The sequence below is a fragment of the Phyllobates terribilis genome, unplaced genomic scaffold, assembly GCF_046119375.1.
Source record: "Phyllobates terribilis strain yellow unplaced genomic scaffold, ASM4611937v1 Scaffold_168__1_contigs__length_4147262, whole genome shotgun sequence".
Taxonomy (NCBI): Eukaryota; Metazoa; Chordata; class Amphibia; order Anura; family Dendrobatidae; genus Phyllobates; species Phyllobates terribilis.
The window spans coordinates 3862979-3880715 of NW_027362928.1; the positions used below are offsets into that span (position 1 = coordinate 3862979).

Sequence of the window (17737 nt, forward strand, 5' to 3'; positions counted from 1 at the left end):
GGGAGCTATACCACCCAAGCTGCCTTAACACCGGCTTCAGCGAACTGCCGCAGCGCTGGTGATCCTCACCAGACACCACAGGTGGCGTCACAAACTTTCACATAATTATCCACCTTTTTAAATCGAGGCCCAGGGTACGGGCCCAGGAGCCGACTACCGCGACATCCCCCAAGGCCAGGCATCAAGGCCCGGGCGCCAAGTACATCCCCATCCCCTGGGCTCGTCATCTCTTTCCTGGCGTCACGAACAGGATAGCGTGCCCGCGGCTACGGAAGGAGTTGTGCCCGTTGCCACCGGGTACTTTATTCACGAACTGTATAGTGTACTGTGGCGAAGATTGCCGCCATTGTTACGTCACTGTGCGAGAAGAAGGGCGTAACCACGCGAAAACTAGGAGGCGTACCTGTGTAACCGCGCGAAGTCTCTGACACGCCCCACGCATTGACGCAGCATCAGGTCCTGGCAGGAAGCCCCAACGCACGCTCTGACATAAGACGAGAAGCGACGCAAGGTCCTATCCGAAGACTGTCACCTGCAGAGCTGCGGCCTACAGAAAAAGAAGGTAGGCCACGGTTCGCTAGGGGGGTGCCAGGATGTCGCAGGAGCAGCCCGATACCGGGGTCCGGGTCGAGAACCCCGATGATCCCACCGGGGATGATGCCGCGCGGGATCGAGCAACCGCCCCATCAACAGGGCCTGTAGCGCCTATCGTACCATTGACTTTACCGTACATGCCGGGAGCAAAGTGGCTCCCCCAGTACAGCGGCAAGCCAGACACCCTGTCGGGATTCAAGCGAAAAATATGCAGCATACTGGACATGTATTCTATGATGGGCAAACAAAGAGCTGCAGTTGTTGTGGGACAATTGACTGGTGCTGCAAAGAGAGAAGTAGAGACTTGGTTGGCCACAGACCAGGAGTCAGTGTCTTCCGTAATCTTCAAAAAGTTACAAACTTCTTTGAGGACCGCACTGAGGCAGACCTCCAGATGAGGTTCTACCACTGCTCACAGAAACCGGTGGACAGTGTTCGGGACTATGCCTGCCGTTTGCAAGGGGCCCTGCGGGCTCTGAAACAGGTCAGTCCAACCAGCATAACCGATGAAAGTAAAATGCTAAAAGAACAATTTGTCCGGGGACTGAGGTCCCAAGAGGAGAGCAGGACTGTGCGTTGGTGGTCCTTGGATCATCCAGATGCTACCTTTGACACCCTTAAGGACATGGCTATAAAGGAACTGCAACCCCTGGAAACAGCAGATACTGCTATACAACATTACCAGGGTAGGGCCACTCCAACGCCCGCAGCACCCACCTTTTCCCCGCTGGCTGATGAAGTGCAGGCAGCGCCCCCTTGTGAGCTGGACAGTCTGGGCTCAGAAGTGCGCCAGCTGACTAAAAACCTGGCCACTGTGATGAGTGCCCTGCAGCTACGGACGGAGCCAGAGACAGAGGGAAGGATCCTGCTAGCCGACTGCCCTGAGGATGTCCCCTGGATGAGAGGAAGGAGGAGGAAGCTGCCGCCCCGGAGGAGGACAACGCCGCCCGGGAGGAGGACAACGTCACCCCGTGGAAGGACCAACAACCAGCGCCACCCTCAACGAGAGTTTGTCTGCCACCGCTGCCAGAAGGCAGACCACACAGTGCAATTGCCCTTTAAAGGAGCAAACCCTGGGTCCGAGGGCCAACACCCAGAAATAGACTCAGCAGGCCCCTCAGACTGGCACAGCAGGTTCGTGGGAGGAAGACCTTTCCTGTCCATAATCCTGGACAGCATTGAGATACCTGCCCTGCTGGACACTGGATCTCAGGTAACCATAATGCCTGATGCCCTTTACAAGAGATTCTGGTCCATGGACAATCGCCAACCCCCAGATACAGATTTCTCCATTTATGCCTCTAACAACCTCCCTCTTAACCTAGTCGGGGTTAAGGATGTGGCGGTAAAGGTGGGGAGAGTGGAGCTGAAGGACCAGGGGCTCATTGTAGTAGAGACTCTCTCTGATGAGAATGGACTGTATATGGTACTAGGTACTAACATTGTTGATAACTGTTTGGAGGAAGTGGTGTTTTTACTCCAACAGCTCGCTGACGTCGCCAGTCCGGGGCAGAGGAGAGCCCTCCAGAAGGAGATTCGAGCCCTGATGTACCACCAGCAAGTAAAGTTATCCGGTGGTGAGATTGGTAATGTGCGGGTAACAGACCCGATACCCATTGTGATTCCTCCAATGAGTGAAATGCTTATATGGTGTAGAGCAGCAATAGGTCTTAAAGGACAGAGTTACCAGGCAGTAGTAGAACTCCTTAGCTCAGAGCACAGACCTACACTCTTAACTGCCAGAGGGGTAGTGGATGTACGCAATGGGAGGGTGCCCGTCCGTCTTCTCAACTATGGGGAAGACGAGGTCAGATTACCACGATATACCACTGTTGCCAAGTTACATGCTGTAAATAACAACTCCATCCACACGGTGGAGTCCTTAACCTCCCCAGACCAAGTGGAGGATAATGACCCGGCAACCCAGGTGGAGGACTGGTGTCAACAGATCCATGTTGGGACAGACACCACTCCAGCTCACCAGAAACAGGGGGTACCCCGGGTGGTTCAGGATTACGCGCAGGTATTCAGCAAGCATCCACTTGACTTTGGAAGGATTAAGGGGGTACAACATCACATCCCCACAGGCAACCATCCTCCCATCAAAGAACGGTACAAGCCTATACCACCAGCACACTACCAGAAAGCCAAGGAGATGTTGCACGACATGAAAAAGGCAGGGTAGTAAGGGATAGTTGTAGTCCCTGGGCAGCTCCCCTAGTGTTAGTCAGGAAGAAGTATGGAAGCATGAGGATGTGTGTAGATTACAGAAAAGTAAATCGCATTACACATAAAGATGCATACCCTTTACCACGAATAGAGGAATCCCTGGCTGCCTTAAAGTCTGCAAATCAAATTACTTTTCCACACTTGACCTCACTAGTGGGTACTGGCTGTGGCTGTGGCTGTAGCTGTGGCTGAGGAGGATCGGGAGAAGATGGCCTTCACCACCCCGATGGAACTCTGCGAGTTCAACAGTATGCCTTTTGGACTCTGCAATGCCCCTGGAACGTTTCAGAGATTGATGGAGTGCTGCTTGGGACACCGCAACTTCGAGACTGTGTTACTATACCTGGATGACGTGATTGTGTACTCCAAGACGTATGAGGACCACTTGAAGCACCTGGCAGAGGTATTTCAGTCACTGTCCCAGTATGGGATGAAGGTGAAGCCCTCAAAGTGCCACCTGCTCAAGAGAAAGGTACAGTACCTGGGGCACATTGTCAGTCCAGAGGGAGTGGCACCAGACCCGGAGAAGGTCACTGCCATCCAGAAATGGCCGGAGCCGAAGAACCTCAAGGAGGTACGTCAGTTCCTGGGACTAGTAGGATACTACCGGAGGTTTGTAATAGATTACACCAAGAAAGCAGCGCCTCTGCAAGACCTCCTGGTAGGACAGTCCCCCCAAAGGCAGAAATCCCCCATTCCACTGGGGTGAGGAGCAAGCCGAATCATTTCAAGAGATGAAGGAGATACTGACAGGCGACGAGATCCTAGCCTACCCTGACTACAGCCAACCGTTCCTGCTGTATACTGATGCCAGCAATGAAGGATTAGGAGCTGTCCTAAGTCAGAAGCAGAATGGCCTAGAGAAAGTGATAGCCTATGCAAGCAGGAAGCTCCGCCCGACTGAGAGGAACCCAGAGAACTATAGCAGCTTCAAGTTAGAGTTCCTGGCCTTGGTCTGGGCCATCACTGAAAGGTTCAAGCACTACTTAGCCTCCAGCAAGTTCACTGCCTACACTGACAATAACCCCCTGACTCATCTTGAAACAGCCAAGCAAGGAGCCATGGAACAGCGATGGATGGCTCGGCTGTCCAATTACCAATTCACAATTAAATACCGGGCGGGCCGCAAGAAAGCCAACGCCAATGCCCTGTCCAGGATGCCTCACCAGTCAGACACAGAAGAAGAAATGGATGACCTGGAGGAGATTGAGCTACCTGCCTTTCACCGGAATGGGATGATCCACGAGTAACGAGCCTTCAGGAGGCAGCGTGGTAAGATGTTAAACCCTTTGCCTCACCACAGCTGGAAGGAGACCCAGGACAGCGACCCGGTTGTCAGCCGTATCAAGGAGTTGATAACCCAAGAAGGTTCCTCCCTGGAGAAGGATGCGTCTCTCCAAGCAAAACAGCTGTGGAATGAGAGAAGCCGGCTGTTCATCTATTGAGAGAAGCTGTGCCGGAGGTACGTCAATCCCAAGACCCACAAGATGGTATGGCAGATAGTGGTCCCCAAGATGGAGATCCAGATGGTGTTGGAGGCCTACCACGATCAGGCGGGGCACTTTGGCTGGAAAAAGCTAGAAACCCTGCTAAAGTGTCGATTCTACTGGGTGGGAATGCGCAGCTCCATTGAGAAGTGGTGCAGAGACTGTGGACCCTGTAGCCTCAGAAGAAAAGACTACAGCAGCCAGAAGGCGCCCCTGCAACCCATCAAGATGACTTGACCCCTGGAGATCGTGGCCCTGGACCATGTCAAGCTGTCACCCAGCAGGTCAGGGTACTCCTATGCCCTGACCATAGTGGATCACTACTCCAGGTTCCTGGTGGTTGCCCCTGTCAAAGACCTAACAGCAGAAACAGCAGCAAAAACGTTCCAAGCATATTTCTGCAGACCCCATGGATACCCTGAGCAGGTGCTGACAGACCAAGGCCCAGCCTTCGAGGCCGAGTTGTTCAAAGAGTTCTGCCATTTGTATGGGTGTAAGAAGATAATAACTAGACCGTACCACCCCCAAACCAATGGTCTCTGTTAAAAGATGAACAACATTGTCATCGACCTGCTGAAGACCTTACCACTTGAGGAGAGAAATCAGTGACCAGACCTACTACCTGACCTGGTAGATCTGTACAATCACATACCTATGAGTTCCACCAATTGCACTCCAGCATATCTCATGCGAGCAAGACCAGGAAAGTTGTCCATGGACCTGGAGCTTGGTGTTGTAGAACCAGAAGCAGATATGTCCACTGAGGACTGGGACACATCCAGACAGGAGCAGTACAGAAGAGTACAAGCCTGTGTCGAAGACAGTCTCGCTAGGGTGAGGGACAAGCAGGAAGCCCACTATAATAAGAGTGCGCCAGCAGAACCCTTCACACCAGGAGAAGTGGTATTGAAAAGGAAAAGGAGAAACCACAAACTTGATGACCAGTGGGAGAGAGAACCCTACACTGTGTTGAATTCAAGGTTTGATAACAGGAAGACGTGTTTGATTAGCAAAGATGAAGGAAGAACAACTGCAATGGTATCTAGAGACCACCTGAAGTTGTGTCCAGAACTGCTAAAGCCCCAAGAAGTGCCTCTCATCACCCCGGAGGAACCTGAAGAAGCAGTAATCCATACTGATTTAGGAGATTTCCTGGCAGATTGGCCTCAAATAGGAGGAGCAGTCATAATCCCAGTACTCCACTTCTTTCGACAGCCAGAAGACCCTACCACAGCAAGATGAATCTGTAAGTGCTGCAGAAGAGCCTAGTGCTGCAGAAGAGCCAGCTCAAGAAGAATTCCCGGATGAAGCATCCCCGGCAGGAGCAGAGCAAGAAGGCCCAGCCAATGGTGAACTTGCCAGGCCCAAAGGGAGGTTAAGGCAGTTTTTCAATACCATCACTAGTAGAACAAATCGGGTAACTGACAACACAGATACCACACATTCTATGAAGACTCCTTTATCGTGATTAGTAATTCTTCTATATAAAGTAAATGACATGTGGGAGTATGGTGATGATTACCGCACCCATCCTTCTAAAATAATTCCAGTGCAGAAGAACAGCATGTAGTCTGACCTGGGTATCAGGGGTGTATTAAGGATAGCCAGGGCCCCGCGTGGCCCCCCCACGTGACGGGTCAGAGGTCACCATATACCTGAAACATTATTATTGAAAAAAATAGCTGCCGAGTGAAACTAACCTAAAAAACATCCATTAATCTAAAATTTACCTTCAGTTAAAAAAAATACTTTACCCATAGTATTGAACAGACCAACTTTAATATGTAATCAAGTCTCTTGCCAATTTTCACAAGGTTTTCATATCAATAGTGCAACAAACACAGAATACAGTAGAAAACATTAACAATATAACACTTCCATTACAACAGAAACATCAGTCATTATATCTAAAAGTGTCAAATGCATAACAATAAATAAATATATATTTTTCAAAAGCTGTCAGAACCATAAACTGTAGAAGCAAAGTATCCTCTCACTAAGCCTAAGCTCCAGCATACCAGATAGTTTGGGGTATGTTACTTGCTACATTTAATAGGTTAATTTGAACTTTAACCAAGGGATGTTAGTAAAGATTTGTCTCTGGAAGTGTCACCCATTTCCCCTGTATGAGGTTGACCAACCAAACTGGAGGCATGAAGGAAAAAAAAAAGAAAAACCAACAGATTAAGGCAAGACCTCACCTTTTCTGAGTAATATAAGACTCATGTTTAAAGCAATACTGCAGTTTTTTTGTATTACGGCACTGGAGTAGAGCCACTAATCTAAGTTCCCTGCCCCTAGTCTCATCCTTACCAACCGGCATCTTCATCTGTATTCCGTGAGGCTCCTGACGTTCTCCAGCAGTTTGTGACCTGCTGGCTTGCTCCAGTGTTTGCTGGCCTATCAGGAAGTCATAACTCAATTTAAGCCCATGAGATCCAGAACAAGGCCAGCAACAGGCCCCCACACTTACACTGAGAGCTTCTGACCATTACTTCAGGTCAGTCCAAAGTTGCAGTCAAAACATGGCTGTGGGACTGAAGCAACGCTGGGAAGAGCTGAAGACAGTGGCTAGTAAGTATAATAATAGGGTTAAGGGACCACTAGTTTAGTTGCACCACTCCAGCGCTGAAATAAAAGAAAACAAACCCTGGAGTGGGGCTTTAACCAGGTGACAAAACTGTCACTAGCAGTGATTACTGTGCAGGCGGAGGAGAGCAGAGGTGTGTGATTCCATATACTGCTCTGCATCTATCTCAGGCTGTGTGGAATAATGCCCTGGTACCTGAGGTAGATGCTGAGCGCTGTATGTGACACGTGCTGATCGGACACTGCAGCTCTCATCTCAGTACTGTCCTGCTGCTGTGAGACAAGAACTGTAATGTGCCATCAGCACTTGTAACAAACAGCGCTCAGCATTTAGCCCAGGTGCCTGAAAGTTATTCCCCAAAGCCTGGGATGGATGCAGAGCAGTATATAGAATCATACACCACTGCACAGCAATCAATAGAAGGCAGATTTTATTTTTAACTAGTTAGACATGAGTATTATATACAGAGAAAGCCAGCTCTCATATCCTCTGCGATTGTGCGCTTTATCCTCTGCCTGACACCGCCTGCACATTATTGGGTAACATCATACAGGGAAAAAAGTAAATGCCCCCTTAGTTGAAGGGGAAATTGGCATAAAGTTTACAAGTAATTACAAAAACTAAAAATGGCTGCTGTGTCAGTCTGTGTGTTTTGTGAGTAACTTACAGTTTGGCTGGTACTTTGAAGAGGAAACACACGATGGTATGTGCTGTGCTTGAATTTTCAATACCTAAAAGAAATGAGGCAAAAAATAATTTTTCTTAACATCTGTTTACACATATACATAGTAACAGTCATCCTTCAACCTTAAAAAATAAGTCCATCTAGTTCAAGCCATAGCCTAACATGCTGATCCAGAGGAAGGCAAAAAAAAACCATGTGGCAAACACTAAGCTCCACATTGGGGAAAAAAATTCCTTCCTGACTCCATACGACAATCAGACTAGTTCCCTGGATCAACGCCCTATCAAGGAATCTAGTATACAGTGCTGTGCAAATTAATTGGGACAAAGCCAAAAAAACCCATATTTTTGAATATTTAATAATAAAATGTTATAATGCACTGTTACATACAAATTATAGTAAGAAATATGTCCTCCTTTAGCAGATATGAGATTTTCAATGCGTTTTGGCATTGATTCTACCAAGTTTTTGCATAAATTCTTCCATTCTTCATCATGGAACCACACTTGTATGGCACTGTTTATCATGCGTTCTTTGGTTGTACAGTCCATTTTGCCAAGACGTCTCTTCACAATGCTCCACAAATTTTCTATAAGATTTAAGTCTGGTGAATTGCCAGGCCAGTACAGCACTTTTACTTTATTTTCTTCCAGGAATTTCTTCACACACTTGGAATTGTGGCATGGAGAAAAAGTACACTAAACCACTCCTCACAGAAACAAGCTCTCAACTGAAGCTGAGGGGGCAGCTAGCTGTTATTTTCTGACTAAAACCAGTCAAACCACATTTTGTTACTCACGGTTGTACACTCACACCTGTTCAAAAAAGTTAAAACTGGTTTGAATCACTGACTGGTAACCAACTTACGATTTTACTTAAAAAATGCTTTGTCCCAATTAATTTGCACAGCACTGTATATAATCTGTAATATTATACTTATCAAGAAAGGCCTCCATGCCCTTCTTAAATGTTAGTAGTGAATCCCTCATTACAACATCATGCGGCAGAGAGTTCCATAGTCTCACTGCTCTTACAGTAAAGAATCCGCGTCTGTGATTATGATTAAACCTTCTTTCCTCCAGACGTAGAAGATGCCCCCTTGTCCCCGTCTCAGGCCTCAGAGTAAAAAGATCAGTAGAAAGGTCTTTGTACTGTCCCCTCATATACTTGTACATACCGTGTTTCCCCGAAAGTAAGACCCCCCCGAAAGTAAGGCAGGGTGGGGGGTTTCGGGGGGGTCCGCCAATGTAGGGCACCCCCCGATTGTAAGGCAGGGTAGCGGGGGGGGGGCCGGGGAATGTAAGGCTGATTCGTCACAGGCTCCCTAGCCGGCTCGCAGCTGATTGGCCGATCAGCCTGTTCGTCACAGGCTCCCTAGCCGGCTCGCAGCTGATTGGCCGATCAGCCTGTTCGTCACAGGCTCCCTAGCCGGCTCGCAGCTGATTGGCCGATCAGCCTGTTCGTCACAGGCTCCCTAGCCGGCTCGCAGCTGATTGGCCGATCAGCCTGTTCGTCACAGGCTCCCTAGCCGGCTCGCAGCTGATTGGCCGATCAGCCTGTTCGCCACAGGCTCCCTAGCCGGCTCGCAGCTGATTGGCCGAATCAGCTGCGACGTCACCGCCTGCAGGCTCGCTCCGATTGGTCCAGCTTCCCCGGCATCCGAATCGTCAGCCCGGCACCGCAGAGGAGATCGAAACAGAAGGAAAGTAACGGTAAGTTCCGAAACTCTCTCTGTGTGTGTGTGTGTGTGTGTGTGTATACGATATGTGTACGGTATGTGTATGGGTGCCGTATGGGGCTGTGTGTGTGTGTGTATACGATATGTGTACGGTATGTGTATGGGTGCCGTATGGGGCTGTGTGTGTGTGTGTATACGATATGTGTACGGTATGTGTATGGGTGCCGTATGGGGCTGTGTGTGTGTGTGTGTGTGGTGGCAGAGTGGGGGGCAGAACCACTGTATGGGGAGGCTGCATACTGTTCAGCCTGTTTTTTTTCCCAATGTAAGGCCTCCCCCGAAAGTAAGGCAGGGTGGGACTTTTGGGGGTAAAATTAATGTAAGACAGGGCCTTACTTTCGGGGAAACACGGTAGTAATAAGATCACCCCTAAGCCTTCGTTTTTCCAAACTAAATAACCCCGAGTGAAATTGATAAGAAAGTGTGTGTCATATGCGAGTGTACTTGAGAAACACTTACTAGAAAGTCACTGGATCTCTGTTTTGTCTTTCTCCAAGAGCTTCTTGGTCCTGACACATGTTCCATTGATCAAATCATGAGAGAAGTTCCTGCAGACAAACCCTGAAAAACATAATGCGAGTCACTTCTGACCAGATTGTCATCTACTTTTCTCAGAACGTCTACTTCTACTTCTCTTAACGTGAGAAAATGGCTGTGGATTTTTAACATTTCTTTTACTTTGTTAGTCCCCTTAGGCAACTTGAAACTGAACGTTAGATCACTTGTCTATATTCAAAAGTACTTTTGCATTGCTACATATAAAATCACTATTGCCTGTGAAGCCCAACCACAGAATGACAGTGGCATGTGAAGAGAACCTAGTATGTCCATATCCTCAAACGCTATTGACGCGCCCCCTGGGCAGCGGGGTACTCGCCAACCGGGCCTTGATGGATTTGGGGGATGTCACAGTGGCTGGCCCATTCCGTGACCCAGGGTGGTCAGTCCAAAAATAAAAGGGGGGATAAAAATGTAAACCAAAAAGGGGAAGTAGGGTAGGTTTGTAAATGTTCGTGACGCCACCCGTGGTACCCGGTAATGACTACTGGCGCTGCGACAGTCCTCTGAGGCCGGTGTTCCGGGCAGCTTAGTTGGTGCTACTCTCCACGGGTAGAGTAGGCCTCAGGGCAGTGTAGATGTGATGTAGAGTGGTGGCGGGTGCTGTGCCGCTGTAGAAAGAACAGGCAGAGATAGCGGTTGAAGTCATCCGAGTCTTTACTCACTTTTTATCAGCTCAGAGCTTCTCTCTGCTGTCACACGGCGAGCTGCGGCCGCCAGGGTGGGGCTCAGCACTTTCCAGGTAGTTCAGGAGCACCTGCCAGGACCCCGCTCTAGTGTGTTCCTCTCTTGCTCAATTTCTCCCGCCGTGTGTTCCCCACTGAGTCCCGTACGGGTGCTGCAATCTCTCTATGGGCAACGTGTAGTTCCCGGACCGACTGGGCGCCCTTTTTGGTGACTTGTGGTGAGGCTGAGGCGTAAGGCTGGGTCCCTCTGGGTAAACTCAGATTAGGGCATACAGGTGGCGACTCCGCTCCATCCGTATCCCCCTGGGATCCACATAAGCCTCCGGATTCTTCCGACAGAGACGTGAAGTACAAAGTCAGATTGGGGACCGGTTACCCCTCTTGCGGCCGGGTCCCTCTGGCTAGGCCAGAATAAGGTATGCAGGTGGTGGCTCCGCTCCGTCCATATCCCCTGGGATCCTTTCGCCTGTGGAGCTTGACTCCTCTGCTCCCCTCCTGGGCCTCCTACTCTCAGGACCCTGACCGAGACAGAGCCTACAGCAACTCTGCCCTGCTCCTCGTCTCGAGGCCTGAGACCGAGGACCGTGGACCCTCAGCTGGCTGCAGCGTTGTGCTGTCTACCGACCAACGACCCACAACCAAAGACAATGATACCAAGATGGCCTCCATATATATATGATCCAGCTAAGTGCTCAAAATAAATGCTTCCTCCACCCTCACTCACTACATGGTTCCCCCCAACTCCTCCATTCTGGCCCGGGGCGGCACTATGGTGCATATAGGCCCCCTTCAGAACTGGAGTGGTGTAGTGTTGAGTGTGTGTTTGGGGTCCTGTATGGTACTCCATCCTTACCTGGAAGAGGAGATATCACACCCTTAAGTGGGGTGCAATAACTCTGTGGCGACTGAGCCCGCAGGGGCGCCACATTATTGACCTGCAGTGCAGGTTAATAGTATAGAAAAGTGCCCAACCGCTGTACTGAACGTGCAGCTCATGGGAAAAAAATGGAATTTAAATCATTCCAAGAACCTTTACTGGCCTTCAGTCATACAGGTGTGTACAAAGCATCTACAATTGCAGCCCATAGCACTGCGAGTGGCTCCTGCAAGCACGTGTGACGCTCACAGCCCTCCCTGGGAAGATGGGGGGGTACTCAGAGCCGGGTCAGATGTTGGGGGATGTAGCCGTGGCCTGGACCCGTTCCGTGCCCAGGGCCGTCACATTAAAAGATTTAATGGGCTTTCAGGGTTGGTGTTAATTGAGTGGTTGTATTGACTACACCACTTGTGGTGCCTGGTGATTCTCCACCAGCTCTGCATTCAGTCCTCTGAAGCGGGATGTAGCGGCAGCAGAAGATGGTACTACTCCCCACAGGCGGAGCAGGGCCTCAGGGCAGAGAGGACAAGAGGATGGGAGCTGTTGTGGAAGATGTTGTGCGGTGTAGTGCGGTGCCGCGTTGCAATAAGAAACCGGAGGCCATAGGGGTAGTCCTCCAAGCTTTACTCACGGTAGAATGCTCAGCTGCAAGGCTTCTCCCTGCTCCTCACGGCGCGCTGCGGCCACCAGGACCGGGGGTCCGACAACCTCCGGGTAGTTCAGGTGCTTTGGTCAGGACCCCGCACCAGAGTGTTCCTAGACTTTCCCACTAGGTCCTCTCCTGTCCGTTTGTGGTGCGTTTACTAAGGCCGGGTCTCCCTCTGGACTATGCACAGAACAAGGGTACGGGTGGCGACTCCGCTCCGTTACCCGGTGGGATCCACTGAGCCTCCGGGCTTCTCTGACTAAGACTTGTAATGACAGAGTCAGATATCGGGGGCCGGTACCCCTTTTGCAGCAGGAATCCCTCAGACTAGGCCAGAATAGTGAGGACAGGTGGCGTATACTGCTCCGTCTTCATCCCCCTGGGATCCTTTTGCCTGCGGAGCTATACTCCTCCGCTCCCCTCCAGACCTTCTTAAGTAAGGACCTTGACCGGGTAGAGACAGCCGTTAACTCTTGCCCGTTCCTCGACTCAAGGCCAGAGTTCGAGGACCGTGTCCCCATCAACTGCAGGTTCACACAGAAAGCCACGTTCAGCGATGAAGATCACAATCAAAGACCTTGAACTTAAGATGGCTGGCTATTAAATATGAATTTAGTACGTGTAACCTCTAAGTGTATCCTCCACCCTCACCCACTACTAGGTTCCCCCTTACTTTGGTTCCCCCATCTCCACTTATCCCGGCTGGGGCAGCACCCTGGTGCCTTAAAGCCCCCCTACAGGTGGGAGAGATGTAGTGTTGAATGCAGAGGTGGGGTCCTGACAGCTGCACCATCCTTACCTCGAAGGAGAGATACCACACCTCATTAAAGAGATGCAGTACCCCTTTGGCGACCGAACCCTCAGGGGCGCCACACACGCCCTGGCACTTTGACTGATAGCTGACTCTACAGTGATGCACTGCATCGCGAGAGGTCAAATTGCTAGGGTGTGCTTACAGCAGCCACTCGCATGTATGACTGAAAACCGGCAGTTCTTGCGATGAAGTCTATTTCTCTCTTCTCATCTCTCAAACAATCCTGCTATTACATATAGACGCTTAAAAAAATTAAAATATCTTCTGGTAAACAGCCACCTTGGGGGGCCAGCAGCTAAGGGTTTATTTGGATCCAAGGGCCCAAGCTGGGGCTGCCACCCATGTGGCTCTTGCGTGGCGTGCCTCAATATAGAGTCTACGAAAATCTTTACAAATTCAAATGGTACGAAGCAATATAAGATTACTCATACCATCACATGTACCACAGTTGGGGTGATCTACAGTGCAAAATGCCCTTGCAACAGAATATATGTAGGCCTTACATCAAGAGAACTCCGAAGAAGAACTAGAGAACGCGTCTTGGATATCAAGGCAGCAAAAGAAATTTACAATGTGGATGAGCTCAAGACATTACCGCGTCACTTTATGAAGTTTCATAACAGTGACCCTTCTGGTCTCCAGTTGAGTGGTTTTGATAGGGTCTACCCAGGCACTAGAGGAGGTAACTGGAAAAAAATCCTGGCACAGAAGGAGGCAAGGGGGATCACTGTGTTGAACACCTTAAACCTCCATGGTCTCAATGAGACAAATAGTTTTGTTTCATTTCTTTAATATTGTTGGGTGGTTCCTAGTGGAGTGCATTGTATTATGGTCATTTTACTTTTAATCTTATTTTAATTGTTTTTATTCGTTTATACTTACGTTTTCTTCTTTCCTTCTCTTCTTAGTTCTTTCGCCTGACGTTTGCTATTTTTCAGAGTTGGTCATCTTCTTGAGCGTCATCATCACCAGTGCATTTGAACCTCTTTTTATATTTTAAAGAATTTAAATATCTTCTAGTAATATATGTATAATGTCATGCATTTATGTGCCCCATGCCTTTTTGTTATATAAATATATTTTTCATCTCATCATATTTTTCACTATATATTCACTAGCACAATTGCACTGTATGGGTCATATTATATGATAGGTGTCACACTATCCATCATATATCATAGATATATAATTTTTTCATATGATATATATTCTCCTATAACATTTTCACGTTATTATCTCATATACGACCCTGGTATCCTGTTATTAATTTCCAGGGCAGGTCCTTGTTAGCTAGTGGACTGAAAAAAAGGTAATTAGCTCATATCACCTGATACTCACAGGAATCCCAGGCTCACGGATTAGTGTCCAGCATAAACTTGTAAAGATATATAGAAAAAGTAAAATCCGGTGCCACAAGCGATAAATCCTTTATTCCAAAAATTAAAAATCACATGTCCCTAGGAGGGGAACAACTGGACGCGTTTCGAGGACACAGCCCCTTAATCGTCAGTATACAAATGAATTAAAAAACAACACATTTATAATAAAAACTGTGACCACCCCTAAGCATGTGTGATAGATTAGTATACACATTAGGATATTAACTCCTACTTAGACAAGATTTGCGTGCAACAAATTCTCATAGAATATACAGACATAGACTTAGGGGGAAAAAAAAACAAAAAAAAAACTTTTTTGTAAATAATTTGCCATATAGATGCACAGAACAGAATATGCATATAATATTATAAATGCAAGTATATATATATATATAATTCAATAAAAAAACATTAAATCTGATCTATAATTCATACCTTGCGGTATCCGTGCATTTAATTTCAATATCCACAATTTTTCTTTGTTATGGAGCATTTTTTCCCAATTACCGCCACGATGGGGACGTGGTACTCTCTCTATGCCTGTAATATTTAATGTGCTTATATTGCCCGCATGTACCTCTCTGAAATGTTTGGAGAGACCTGATAACCTGATGGATTTTGAGGCAGGATTTGCTCCTGTAATATGTTCTGATATTCTTGCCTTAAGGGCTCTGGTAGTGCGGCCTATAGAATATTCTGAACAGCTGGCACAAGTTGCCATATAGACAACATGGGAGGTGTTACAATGTATATAAGACTCTATGTCATATTTTCTACCTGTATGTAAATCAGAGAAACTTGAACCCATAGCGACATATTTGCACATACAGCATCTATTTTCACCACATTTATACATGCCGACATATTTCAGCCAGGTGGGACTTTGTACTTTATTATCCAAAAATACGCTGGGTGACAACATATTGCGTAGATCCTGACCTTTCCTTGAAACCACCCTACAGCCTGCTTCCAATATATTAGACAATTTGTCATCCTGATATAATATGGGTAAGTTCTTGAGAAAGATTTGTTTAATGTTGTAAAAATGATCACTATATGGCGTAGAGAAAGTTAATGAAGATTTAGCCTTATTGGAACTATGTTTTACTGATTGTGTCAACAAACCTTCTCTATCTTTAGATGTAGCTATAGATACAGCCCTATCGATCATCCATTTTTTATATCCCCTAGACCTCAGTCTCGCTGACATGGTTTTAGTTTCCTCCTCAAAACACTCTTGTTCACTGCAATTGCGTCTAGCTCTAATGAACTCACCCACTGGTAAATTTTTTATAACATGTTTTGGGTGGCTGCTTTCAGCTCTCAAGAGAGAATTGCCGCTAAGGGGCTTGCGGTAAAGTTTAGAGGCAATTTTCCCTGTACTCACACAACCAGTCAATACGACATCCAAAAACGGAGTGGACTCCTTGTGAATCTCCATAGTGAATTTCAAATTGTAGTTGTTATTCTCCAGATAATTTAGAAATTCAGTAACAGGTGGTGCGGGAGACCCCGATGACAGACCCCATATGAGGATCATGTCATCAATGAATCTCCCGCACCACCGAATATTGTTCCTATATGGACAACATTCATTGAAAATATATTCTTCCTCCCATCTTTTCATATAAACATTGGCCAGTGAAGGGGAAAACTTAGAGCCCATCGGACAACCGCAAAGCTGTAAGTAAAATTTATCATTGAAGATGAAAAAATTACTCTTCAAAAGAAATTCCAAACTCAAAAGCAAAAATTCCTTGACACCATCAGTAAAAATGTCAGTTAGATTCAAAAAATATTGCACAACCCTCAATGCCTTATCGTGAGGTATTGAGGAATACAACTGGACAACATCACATGTTATCCAATTACAGTCCTCCTGCCAAGACATAAGATTAATGGCCTGCATTAAATGCTGAGTATCTTTTATCATACCTGGTGATCCCTCCAGTAAGACACGTAATCTGGAATCCACCCACCCTGAAAGTCTCTCATTGAGGGAATGTATACCCGCCACGATTGGCCTCAGGGGAGGTGGAAACACTGACTTATGCGTCTTAGGGAGGGCATGAAAAATCGGAATAACAGGCTGATCTGGAGACAAAAATTCCTTCATTTTGGAATCAATGGCTCCAAGAGCTACTCCTTCCTCCAGTAGCCTGTTTAATTTTATAGTAAAATTCTTTGTGGGATCAGAGACTAAGGGGCGGTAGGTGGTGGAATCAGATAATATATCCTCTACCAATTTTTTATATAATCCTGAATCCAGAATCACCACCGAACCCCCCTTGTCTGAAGGTCTAATGACAATGGTAGAATTAGCCCTTAGGGAAATTATTGCTTCCCTTTCCCTTTTGGAAAGATTATTTGATACTCTCAATTTTCCATCATCCAAGAGATTATTTAGATCCCTTTCCATTGCGGCTTGAAAGGAATCCATAGCTGGTATCCTCGCCGCAATGGGATAATAACTTTCGTTGGATGTAGCAAAATTGGATATTTCCAAGTCACTTACCCATATTATATCAGGATGACAAATTGTCTAATATATTGGAAGCAGGCTGTAGGGTGGTTTCAAGGAAAGGTCAGGATCTACGCAATATGTTGTCACCCAGCGTTTTTTTGGATAATAAAGTACAAAGTCCCACCTGGCTGAAATATGTCGGCATGTATAAATGTGGTGAAAATAGATGCTGTATGTGCAAATATGTCGCTATGGGTTCAAGTTTCTCTGATTTACATACAGGTAGAAAATATGACATAGAGTCTTATATAAATTGTAACACCTCCCATGTTGTCTATATGGCAACTTGTGCCAGCTGTTCAGAATATTCTATAGGCCGCACTACCAGAGCCCTTAAGGCAAGAATATCAGAACATATTACAGGAGCAAATCCTGCCTCAAAATCCATCAGGTTATCAGGTCTCTCCAAACATTTCAGAGAGGTACATGCGGGCAATATAAGCACATTAAATATTACAGGCATAGAGAGAGTACCACGTCCCCATCGTGGCGGTAATTGGGAAAAAATGCTCCATAACAAAGAAAAATTGTGGATATTGAAATTAAATGCACGGATACCGCAAGGTATGAATTATAGATCAGATTTAATGTTTTTTTATTGAATTATATATATATATACTTGCATTTATAATATTATATGCATATTCTGTTCTGTGCATCTATATGGCAAATTATTTACATAAAAGTTTTTTTTTTTTTCTTGTTTTTTCTCCTAAGTCTATGTCTGTATATTCTATGAGAATTTGTTGCACGCAAATCTTGTCTAAGTAGGAGTTAATATCCTAATGTGTATACTAATCTATCACACATGCTTAGGGGTGGTCACAGTTTTTATTATAAATGTGTTGTTTTTTAATTCAGTTGTATACTGACGATTAAGGGGCTGTGTCCTCGAAACGCGACCAGTTGTTCCCCTCCTAGGGACATGTG

At 46.8% G+C, this 17737-nt stretch overlaps 1 protein-coding gene across 1 annotated transcript in view; it reads left to right on the plus strand.

Moving 5' to 3' along the window:
* Positions 1-13904, plus strand: part of LOC141207948 (microtubule-associated serine/threonine-protein kinase 3-like) — a 52988-nt gene extending 39084 nt beyond the window's left edge. The window contains exon 8 of the mRNA XM_073664514.1: positions 13813-13904. Within this exon, the coding sequence (XP_073520615.1) occupies positions 13813-13904 (92 nt within the window). The remainder of the gene's footprint in view (positions 1-13812) is intronic.
* Positions 13905-17737: the final 3833 nt, after the last annotated feature.